Source organism: Physella acuta, unplaced genomic scaffold (genome assembly GCF_028476545.2).
Source record: "Physella acuta isolate Inbredline_101_S28 unplaced genomic scaffold, ASM2847654v3 ptg001457l, whole genome shotgun sequence".
NCBI lineage: Eukaryota > Metazoa > Mollusca > Gastropoda > Physidae > Physella > Physella acuta.
Window position 1 is genome coordinate 86,380 of NW_026732972.1, and position 11,735 is coordinate 98,114.

General features: G+C 42.7%; 1 protein-coding gene across 1 annotated transcript; it reads right to left on the reverse strand.

Annotated features, from left to right (window-relative positions):
- Positions 1-346: 346 nt before the first annotated feature.
- Positions 347-8,202, reverse strand: LOC131928043 (uncharacterized). Its single transcript, XM_059283941.1, has 4 exons — positions 8,060-8,202; positions 7,082-7,306; positions 2,903-5,879; positions 347-1,429 (listed from the first exon to the last, which is right to left on the reverse strand). Exons 1-4 carry the CDS (start codon positions 8,131-8,133, stop codon positions 593-595), a joined length of 4,113 nt encoding a protein of 1,370 aa, XP_059139924.1. The 5' UTR covers positions 8,134-8,202; the 3' UTR covers positions 347-592.
- Positions 8,203-11,735: the final 3,533 nt, after the last annotated feature.

Consider the following 11,735-nt stretch of genomic DNA (forward strand, 5'->3'; position numbering starts at 1 on the left):
AAAATAATAATCCAACTTAAAATAGTTTAAACTATAGAATATCTTTAAAAAAACATCTCTACTTCGTTTGAAATACTGTCGTCTTCATTGATATCCACATCACGTTCCCCCACCCCCACCCACCCTTCTCAGCCCACCATTCTGTCTGTGAACTATTGACCCCCCTAGTTTCGCACCAAACTTCCGAACCGGAAGTGCTCATCGGTGCAGAGATAATGAACTCCAGGACTAGTCTGGCGAACTATGGCTTATGAATACTAAGTGGCTCGCGCTGTTTCTTATGATAAGTAGTAGTCCCCCCCTCGCCCCACCCCCCTCCCTCCACCACTACCCTCGTACTGTCTGCATCCATTCTATCCCACAATCCCCCAGGGGCCGATTCTTTCGGAAATTCTTCTCCTTTGTCTTAAGGAATAAATCATTTAAGTGGTTTTCTACTGCTGTTGAAAGGAGCGGGGAAAATCCAGTCGGTCATTTCGTTCAGTTTGAGGCGGAATCCGGTTAGAAAAAAACCGGTCAGCTACCGTATGGGTGATAGCAGACAAAAAGTCTGCTTTTGTCGAGTCAAAAAGTCTGCTGTTGGTGTCTGTAGTCAGACCAGACAATCCCCGCGAATGGACGCTAATTTCCCGAGTCTGTTCAAATTGCAGACATTTTTCGTGTCTTTATCCGGCTGCGCGAATATACCCAGGTTTAATTTACGGAGAATTAAATTGTTTCGTTTCAGCACCTCTGTCAATTGGTCGGTCCGAATTTTTAAATCACGGTGCGTAGAATCGTCCGTTTTCCGTCTATGATTAGATTTTCCGACTTTTGTATCCGTATTGGTATCAGTTAGCCGAAAGTCATGTGATGTAATTTCCGGTTGTTCAACGTTTTTGCAAACTTCTTTTCCCTGATTCCGCATCTCCGAATCGCCAAAATAAATCGGGGTTTTCCGATTTTCAAGCTTGCGATCTTTTTCACTTTCTTCTTTTCCATAATACGTGTTGTTTTCTTTTAAAGCGTGAGTACTATTTTCTCTTCCAGAACTTAAACCGTGGATGTTATTGGTAGAGGAGTCGACACTCTCCGTGTAGGGATACCGAGTTTTGTGTTGTCTAAGAGGTCTAGTTCGGACATGATCTACATCGTGTGGGTTCCCTCTCGCATCGCTGGTTAAAAAATAACTATACAACTCCTTCAGTTCACAATCGTTACTCTTTTTATAACGACAGCAAGATGCGTCACGCGTATCCAAACACCGATTCTCCTGACGCGAGTTGGCTCGTGCGTCATGGCGTGAAGTGACGCTGTCTCGAGATCCGAACTCGGTGTCCGAATCTGATGTTCGGTTGTGGTTGTGTTCCCGGCATGCCCCGCGGTGCCGCTGGGCGTCGTAGACAGCTCTGTTGGACTTGACGATGTAGTCCTGTTGGAGGTCACGTACCTGGGGGGTCAAGGTTGGCAGGGATTAGTAGCTAGAAGGTATAGCTGTAGCTATAGTAGGTATAGATGTAGCTATAGGTGGTATAGCTCTAGCAATAGGAGTAATAGCTGTAGCTATAGGAGGTAGAGATGTAGCTGTAGGAGGCTTAGATATAGCGATAGAAGGCTTAGCTACAACAATAGAATGCATAGCTGTAGCAATAGGAGTAATAGTTGTAATAATAGAAGTTATACAAGTAACAATAGCAGGTATACATGTAACAATAGAGTGTATCGCTGAAACAATCAGAGGGTATACATATAACAATGGAAAGTATACATATAACAATAGAAGGTATACATGTAACAATAGAAAGTATACATGTAACAATAGCAGGTATACACGTAACAAAAGAAAGTATACATGTAACAATAGAAGATTATAGATTTAACAATAGAAGGTATACATGTAACAATAGAAGGCATAGTCGTAAAAATAAAAGGTATACATGTAACAATAGAAGGCATAGTCGTAACAATAAAAGGTATACATGTAACAAAAGATAACGTTCATGTCACAGTGTTAACATATAAATAACACTACGGGATGCAAGAGATTCATCAGAACAAAATATAATACATCTATAGAACACACACAAGTCGTACAGTAATTCTTTATCTATTGTTTACCGTTTATCTCTAAAATTATAAATCAATAAATTAAATCTTTATTTAATTACTGAACACACTTTTTCTTTTAAAATCTCGGCGTTGGGGGATGAAATAAATAAATAAATATTATCGCCAAACATAAGAAAATAGAAAAAAATATGAAAAATGACAAAAGCAATAACTGTCATCGGATTCTCTGAACTGTGTAAAGCGCTTATTGATCGATTGGCTGCTTGTTGTTATTGTCGTTATGATAGATGAATTCTGACATCGATGGAGTGGGAAAATGTAAATCGGTGTCACCCTAATGGGTCGTCGTGTGGTGTATGCGTCACACAGGGGCGTCATCAACATGGACACGGCTCGTAGGAGTCAGCAAGTAAGGACAGAGAGGCGTCACAGAAACATGATACATTCTACAAATAGGCGTCACAAAAACAAAAATTCTTTTACCGACTTTAACCTACAGTTTGTCCTATCCTAGCTTGACTTTCAATATACAATGGTCTCACTACAGAATGGTCTCACTATATAATGGTCTCAACATACACTCGTCTCACTATACATCGATGGTCTCGCTATACAGTGTTTTCATTATACATTGGTCTCCCTATACTATGGTTAAATTATACAATGGTCTTATAGTGAATATAACTTAATTGACCTGAATCTTAGAGACCAGAATATATCCCAATCGTCCCAAACGTGGACACAAACAGTATAACAGTCTAAAGTTCTGAGTGGAAGATTTTCTACGAAAAAAAAAAGGTTTGAAGAAAAGAAGGATAAATTAAATGTATCTAATTGTGTGAGTGTGTACCACCTTCTCGAGCCTTTTCTCGATGTCGCCAAAGTCGAAGCTGAGCGTCCTCATCGACTGCCTCAGCCGGTGGGTCTGGTTGGCGAGTCGCTGGACCCGGGCCCGTGCGTTGGCCTCCTGCTCCCGTGAGCACTCCGTCATCAGTGACGTGTGCTTCTGCAGCCACTCACCCTCCGTCCACACCCTCCCGTCACTCAACACGCGCTCCGATGCGCAGAAAGGCCGGCAATTTCCGGCAGGTCTGCTGCCGTGTGTTGAAGAGCCGGTGGAGGATTGGTGATCATCGACATACATCCACGAGCTGGCGTTTTTATTAGCGCGCGCCGTGGTCGGACTCACGGTTTTCTGAGGGGACGCGGTGGTGTACACGGTTTTTATTTTCTCGCCGGCTAACCGTGACCGGCTGGTATGCGTCGATGGGGTTTTGTCCCCCGCGGACACAAAAGAATCGGAATTTGTTGCCTTTTTTCCGGTCTTTTCAGACTCTGAATTTTTCTTCTCGTTAGGTATCAATACGGGGTCGTTTGATGCCTGACAGATTTCGATTGCTTCAGACTTTTCGCGTTGATTTCGGTTCGATATTTCGCCATCACCCCCAGCGTATGTCCCAGAGACGCAGCGCTTGTTTTCACGGCTGTGGGATGAAATTCTTGAGTCGCTTCTTCTGGTGTAAAAGGTTTCAGTACTGTCTTTTCTTTCAGCGAGCATTAGGTCATCGTAACTAAGTGACCTGCCTCGCTTTGAGTTTACGGGGTGAAAGGTCGCCGACAACATAGGACGCTTTTGTTTAGTGTCATTTTCCGCGGGGTCCAAGAATTTTTGGTTGTTGTTGTTTCCGTGGTAAGATCTTCTATGTCGCTTCCTTTTGGTTTTGTGTTTATCTTTCATCTGCCCTGAACCCCCGCCTCTCGCAGGGTGAGTGTGGGAATGTGTGTCACAGTGGTGGGGACCGGTGTGGTGTTTACAAACATGAGGTTTGGTTGTAGTTTTCTCGACCGTGTCCCCGTACCCTATCATACCTTTGATGAAACCAAACACCCGCCCGCCAAGACCCGTCGACTTGTTGTCATTGCTCTCGTCCTCATAATTTGGGACGTGTTTGAAGCTGTCGGAATGTCTGCGGCAATGAGACCTGCAATGCATCATCTCACTGCCTTCATGGTGATGATGATGAATATCCCGCTCCCTGCTATGAGAACTACTTCTTCTGTACGCATTTTTAAATTTCACTTCCGGTAGCATCGCGGCGTGTTCTAAGTGTTTCCGGTTTTTAGACGAATTCAGCTTCTTCTTGCTCTTTTTGAAGGCGGCGTCGTCGCTACGACAACCAAAATGGTGGTCGTGGTGGTGGTGGTGATCACAGCGATGTCGAGGTGAAGACCAACTTTCTTGGGCTTCGTGCCATTCCGTGACGTCATCTTCTGAAGCATAAACGTCAGGGCTGAAGCGAATCACCCGTTTCTCTTTGACCGGTGGCGAAGGGCAGGGAGGTGAACCCAACACTTCTGGCACGGATTTGAACTCATCCACCCGGTGCTTCGACTCACCCTGAAGCTCATCCTTGAAAGGGTGGCGCGCCTCGGTTTTGGTGAAATACATCTGATCTACGTCCCCTACTTTCTTTGGGCTGTCGTGTTCAAACTGATCACGATGTCCTAGGTCCTTAAAATTATCACACTCTCCAGGGTCTTCAAAACTATCAAGATGTCCTAAGTCCTCCAAATCTAAAGGTCCCAGGTCTTTAAAATTTTTACGATGTCCAGTGTCTTTAGAATTATCAGTATGTTTTAGGTCCTTAAAATTATCACACTGTCCTGGGTCCTTAAAATGTTCACGATGTCCCAGGTCTTTAAAAATATCAGTATGCCTTAGGTCCTTAAACTTATCACGATGTCCTAAGTCCTTAAACTTATCACGATGTCCTAAGTCCTTAAACTTATCACGATGTCCTAAGTCCTTAAAATTATCTTCATCTTGTGAGGTATCAACAAGCTTGGGTCTTTCGTTCTCCGAATGCTCATCAAATCCAAAATCGCCCAATGTCGTCATTTTCCCGAATTTTTTGGGCTCGCTAATGGTTCTATAGGGTCGGACTCGATCCTTGGACTTATGAGACAGGTACTCACTGTAGTTAGGCATGTGGAACGTGTCCATAAAATTGTCGGAATGGAGTCGCGACATGCTTCTAAAGTCTGGCTGTCGGAAGTCTGTCTTTCTCAGCCGGAAGTCTGTCTTTCTCGGCCGGAAGTCCTGATCACTCCCGGCTATCGAGTTGGTAGTTACGTCCCCTAGTTCGTTGTCGTCGTCACTGGCGGGTTGTCTGCCCACGGTGCAACATCGACCGTAGCTTCGCGCGGGTGGATGCCGTCTCCTGTATCTTTCCTGCCACGTTGTCGGTGAACTCTGACCCCTAGGCCACGCCCCATCATCCAGATCCGAATCCAGAACTAAGTCATCAATGGACACGCGCTTGGAATGTTTTAGCCGAGAATCTCGCAGCGTCCCGTCCATGGCGACTTCCTCAAACCCGTCCTGAGATTCGGTCAAATCCCCCGGATGTGACGTCAAACTTGGTCTCTCTTCCTCGCGCGGCTTGTAAGCTGCCGTGCCGTTTTTCAAACACGACTTGCGCGCCGTGCAGAAAAATTTGCAGCACTGTTTCTGGTTCTGGCGCAGCGTTTCCGGCGGCGAGAACTCCGGGACTTCCGGTTCCGATGCGTAGTTCCCGAACCACCACGAGACTTTGGGCGAGCGCACTTTCTTCAGCGTCCTGCCTCGTCTCATCGCGCTCTCGTCCAAGGTGATGTTCTTCGCGGGGCACGGCATGACAACTTTTTCCGGACTGGCTCGGGCGATTCCGGGCGTCCAGCGGTGTGGCTTGGGGCTGACGGCGTTCGGTTCCCGGAAATGGTTCCGGAACTGTTCTTTCATGGCGTTGCGCCACTTGCAGGCAAAGTTCATGCAGGCGATACAGTTACATCTGTGGTGAGAGATAGGGTGAACATGTTCATGTATAAAACGATTAACATGTTCATTTATACAACGATAAGCATGTTCATTTATAAAACGATAAGCATGTTCATTTATACAACAATAAACATGTTCATTTATAAATCGATAAAAAAAATTTAATCGATAAAAATATTTCTTGTAAAAACGATAAACATGTTTATTAAAAAATACGTTACAAAGTTTTATTTAATAACACATTTTAAATGTTTATTTAAAATGTGTACCGCCCGATTCATTATATGTGTATGTCTTATTTTAGGCAATACACATTTTTAAAAGTTATAGCTAGATGTCATCGGTTAGAGATTGACAAACAACACAATCTCTAGTTTTTAGCCATGCCCTAAACATTTAGGAAACTAAAGTTGCTATTTTGGACCAGGCAGTCGGTAGGACAGATGAAGTAGAGTATATCAGCTTTATTGTTCTTCAGAGCTGGGTGGACTCATGGACGTCCTACGATCCCGTATCCGGGATTGAAATCTGAACTTTCATGTTAGTAGTCGTATGCTCTACCCACCTACCACTACGCAGTGGCGTAGCGAGGTCTGGTGTCACCCGGTGCTGCACTTAATGGTGTCACCCCCAGAGGCATAGCGACCCGGGAACAAAATTTCAAATTTTCGATTTGCACCCTCCCCCTCAAACTTTCGATTTGCACCCCTTCTCAAGTTTTTCTCTATATATTTTGCTATTTTTTGCCTTGGTGTCACCCCCCTAAATGGTGTCACCCGGTGCGGTCCGCACCCCCCGCCCCCCCCCCCCCCCCTCCTCGCTACGCCTCTGCCGCTACATCGCTAGTAAATACAGTGTAATTTTACTACATGGGAAAATTAATTTTTTAGGTCGGATAATTTTGCTTGATGACATATTTTGCTGCTTAGTCTAAAATATTGCCCGTGGTATTTCAAGTGTAGGAATGTGTTACCAATTTGAGAATCTCTGGGAAAATTACAATTTTCAATGGGGATAATTTTGTATGATCACATTGTTTGCAACTTAGTCTAAAATATTGTCCGTGGTATGTCAGGGATAGGAATATGTTACCAATAGGGCTGGTAAGTAGTTCACCAATCAGTTCTACTGCTCAATAAAACCTGCATGAGCCATAGAACTGGTTGGTGACCTACTTACCAGCCATATTTTAGAATCTCTGAAATCATGTTTTACCTCATATGGTCGAGGATGTGGGTCTCGCACAGGCTCGGCGCCTTCATGGTGACCGTCTGCTCCACCCTGGGGCTGAAGGGTTTTTTGGGTTCCCTCGACGGGGAGGTGGGGGGCTTTTTTCTTTTGGGGGGATCCATTGAGACACAGACGATACCCTTCCCGGTGTTGATGCATCGGACGATTGGCACCGAGCCGAAACGGGAGCTTCTACGGGCGGGGGTGAACCTGGGGGGCATTGAAGTCTAGGGTTAGCTGTTGGGGTGGGGTTGGCGTGAAGTTGGGGAAGAATGGGGGTGAACCTGGGGGGTATTCAAGTCTAGAGTTAGCTTCACTGTGGGGGTGGGGTGGGTGGGTGAACCATGGGTGGTGGGGTGGGGGTTGTGGGGGTGGATTTGGGGGACATTCAAGTCTAGGGTTGTCTTGTCTATGGGGTGGGGGAACATTTGTGGAGAAAAGTCTGAAAGAAACACTGGTTAGCGTGAGGGTGGGGTGGGCCTGGGAACATTGGTGGAGACATTTTAGTCCAACGTTCGCTTGTTGGGGGGGGGGACTAAACTATTGGTGAAGATATTTTATTGTAGGGTGGGGTTATAGTGTTGGCGTGTATGCGAGGGTGAGGTGGGGGGTGAGGTGGGGGTGAGGTGAGGGCGGTTATAGTATTTGTATGTGTGGGTGAGAAGTGTTCTTGTGTTGGCTTGTTTGTGGGGGGAGGGGGGGGGGTGTTCTTCATAAAAATAGACCCGTGATTACAATGCGAGACTTTCGGGTGAGCTGTTGTATGCTCTACCATCATAACTCTGTCCCATTGATCCCATAATTTACCTCTGTCTCACAGATCCCATAATTTACCTCTGTCCCACAGATCCCATAATTTACCTCTGTCCCACTAGACATTGATCCCATAATTTACCTCTGTCCCACTAGACATTGATCCCATAATTTACCTCTGTCCAACGAGACATGGATCCCATAATTTACCTCTGTCCCACGAGACATGGATCCCATAGTTTACAGTTCATCTCATCATTGAACACCACCCATCCGTGACGCATGGCCCTGTAACAAGATTCATGATGAAAACTTGGTTCACTGATTTAAAAAAACAATCCTGCTTTTGTTTATTTTCATTGCGCCCGGAAGTCCGAAAAATAAAAATGGCGTCGAAACAGGAAGTACTAGAAAGACGTTTAGAGAGTACAAATGTGTTGCCTTAATGTGTCTAAAGTTATTGTCTTTTAATTTATTTTTAAAAGTTAATTTAATGGCTAATTAATTAGATTGAATATTAGATGTACGTGCTTTGTAAATTGTTAAGCTTGCAAGAAAACGGCTTGATAGAAACGCATCAAAATTAAGTTTTTTGTTTTTTTTTTATCACAAACTTGCAGACAACCATGAACTGAATATTTTCTATCATTTCTAGAATATTTCTTATGAATTTGATTACCCAAGGTACATAACTAAGATAAGTTTATTACAGCCTAGTTTTATGTGGTTAATTCCCTTGAGTTGAAACTAGAACGTGAAACGTAATTTTTTAACGACCTTGAGTTTTCGGAGCCTGCGCAGTTTTTGTTGTTATTTACCTGGCTTAACACCTTAACCTTGGCGTATGCTGGATTAACTCCCCTCCGGCATCATTCAACACTCCTCACAGGTAACCGATTCAAAACGAAAGTACATGTTTGCAAGAATTAGTGACGCTTGCGATGAATGTCAAAGTATTAAAACTTTCCAAAGATCGTTTAATTTAATTTGAACTTCCTGTAGTTAAAGAGAACAAAGGAGCATATTATTTGTGTATTAGTTGCTCAATTTCCTGGATTTTTTTACGGAAAGGGGTGGGATTGGTATTTTTAAATAATTTACAAGAAATAAATTAGCTTGATCAATGCTTTGTCGAATATGCTTGTAATTTTGTCTGGTTGTATTTATTAACTTTGCGAATATTACGAAAGGGTAGCAACAATGTATATCCTGTCCCCGTCCTAGCGAAATTTTGCAAACATGAAACATATCATGTGTTCTGTTATTACGAAAAAGTATAGACGGCTTGACATAAACAATAATTAGGCCAAGGACAATTTAAGGCACGAGACACCCAAAGTTTACATGACGTGTTCATGTTCACTGGTAGATCTTAGGGGGGGGGTCTTAGAAGATAGCGAGGGTGTTAGTAATGTGTGCTGTTTTTTTTTTTCTTTTTTTTCTACTCTTTATGCGGATATCTATCTATCTATATATATATATATATATATATATATATATATATATATATATATATATATATATATATATATATATATATATATATATTCAAATGTTTCCCCTATACTACTTTGTGTGCAGCCAAAAGTGCATCATATAAAGGACTAGTAGGACGGGTGTTGTTTTGCCGTTGTTTTTTTTTTTTCTATTTTTTCCCCCCAGGTCTTACTTAAACTTAAAAACTAATGTTGAAACTGAACTATGATTACGGTTTACTGTTTACATACTGCTCTAGGGCATCAAGTATGGGGTCATCCATAAATGACGTCTCGCTTTTTTGACGATTTTTACCTCCCCCCCCTCCCCTCCGTCACACGTCGTCACAAAAAGCCAGACCCCCCCCCCCCCTAAAGTGACGTCACACCTCAACCTAACCCCCCCCCCCTCAAAATTGCTGTTGCATTTTTTTTTAAAGATCGGTCTTTTTCTAAAATCTTGTCTAAACTATTACAATTTATTAAAACAGTTATCTAAAACGCGAAACAACGTCTAAAATTCGTTTTCTAACATTGCTTTTTTATAATGCGAGTGTGACGTCGTTTATGGATGATCCCTGTGGTTAGATAGGATACTTTTCTACTTGCATATTTATGTACTAAAGCATGAAAGTATAACATTGCATAACCTTTCCCTTTCCATCACCCCCCCCCCCCCCCCCACCCCACCCCTATAGCTAAGTATAACGACTTAGCACGCCGAAACAGTAACACTAGCAAGACAAATATATCTAGACCAGGAAGTGAATTATGTCTTGAACTCCCAGCATTCCCCGCTTGTTGTGTACATGTTTCTCCTCGTGTGGTACAGGCCTAATCTCTCAACCAAATTGTTTTTTTTTTTTTTTGACGCGCTGACCGCCCCTGCCTCCTCTTAGCCCTATTTTGAGAGCCCTAGCTTTGTTTCTGAGTATCACTAACTTGTGGTTTCGTTTGTTATTTTTTATGATTTGAGTACGCTGAAAACGTCAGAATCCGGCTTTTAAAAATACACAACTCAAGTAAAATGAATTTTGGTTTAAGTTCCGTGTATGAGAAAAAAACTAACATGTTTTTTTATTTGGGGTACACATAATACAAAGTCTTTGAAATGCTAAACGACAGGAAGTTAATAAGGGGTTTGTGTTTATTGAAATATTATAACAATATTATGTCCATTATGTGATAAAATAATTCAACAAATTTTAATGAAATGTGTAGTCACGTGGTAAGCGGGGGAGGGGAGCAGACGTCACCGGGTGACGTCATCCAAAGCAGTGACCCCAAACCGAAAGACTGCCAATTCCAACTTGGAAAATATGACTTGTTAATTTAAAAAGTAATTAATGTATATATATATATATATATATATATATATATATATATATATATATATATATATATATATATATATATATATATAATTTATCTTGGGGTAGCACTATCTAGGAAATGGGGAAGCGAATGCCTCAAATCACTCTAGAGGTCTAGTACAATATAGTAGTAAGGGACGGCGAGGTTGAATGGTAGAGCTCACGGCTGCTAACATTAAAGTCTTAAGTTCGGATCCCGCACGCGAGTTCGTAGTACAACTGTGAATCCACCCAGCTCTGATGGCTACCTGACTCAAGTCAGGAAACTAAAGGCGGCTGGACATAGTGCTGTCAACGTACACTCTCCCTCTGAATGCGGCGGCTGTTGAAACAGACAAACTCTGCTTCGCCTGCCCCATTAGTCTTGGGTACGAACTGGAAAATGATGAAATATAGTCGTTAATGTGTTCCACTGAGCTATCGCATCGGATGTCACCAGGCTATGGGAATCCCTGGTCATGTGGTAAATCGCAATACTGCTACTTCAGAGTTCCGGGTTCGAGTACCACCGGGACGGACTAACCAATGTTAGTTTGTAGACACAGTTCAAGTGGCTGGAAACTGAAAGTTGTCCAAACATTGTTTTGTATCCTGCAGTGGTTATACTAGTTGTGTGTGTTGTTTGTACTAGTTGTGTGTGTTGTGTATCCGGACTTGTGTGTGTTGTTTATACTAGTTGTGTGTGTTGTTTATACTAGTTGTGTGTGTTGTCTATCCGGCATTGTTTATACTACAGTTAAAGCAGAACATGTAGGTTCCGTGTTGTCTTGTGTGTACAACTTGATGTACACATTCCAGAAGTAGGGAGTACAAGCAAGGTGTGTAGGAGGTGTGTTGTTCATGTATTCTGTGTTGTGGATGATGTGTTATTCAACCCGTGTTATGTACTCTATCGACACAACACACATACACATGAGCATGCTACAGTAAGATGAACACAGTAACACGTTTGACTACACACATAGACTACCTAACAATGTTAATTTACATAACACACTATAACACAGTCCAAATATTACATAACACAAAAAAGACAGT

Excerpts from the sequence above, each read along its gene's own strand:
- LOC131928043 (XM_059283941.1), bottom strand. The coding sequence starts at position 8,133 with ATGCGTCACGGATGGGTGGTGTTCAATGATGAGATGAACTGTAAACTA. Across the intron at positions 7,307-8,059 it reads CCATGTCTCGTGGGACAGAG|GTTCACCCCCGCCCGTAGAA; the intron begins GTAAATTATGGG and ends AATGCCCCCCAG. Across the intron at positions 1,430-2,902 it reads TCGAGAAAAGGCTCGAGAAG|GTACGTGACCTCCAACAGGA; the intron begins GTGGTACACACT and ends TTGACCCCCCAG.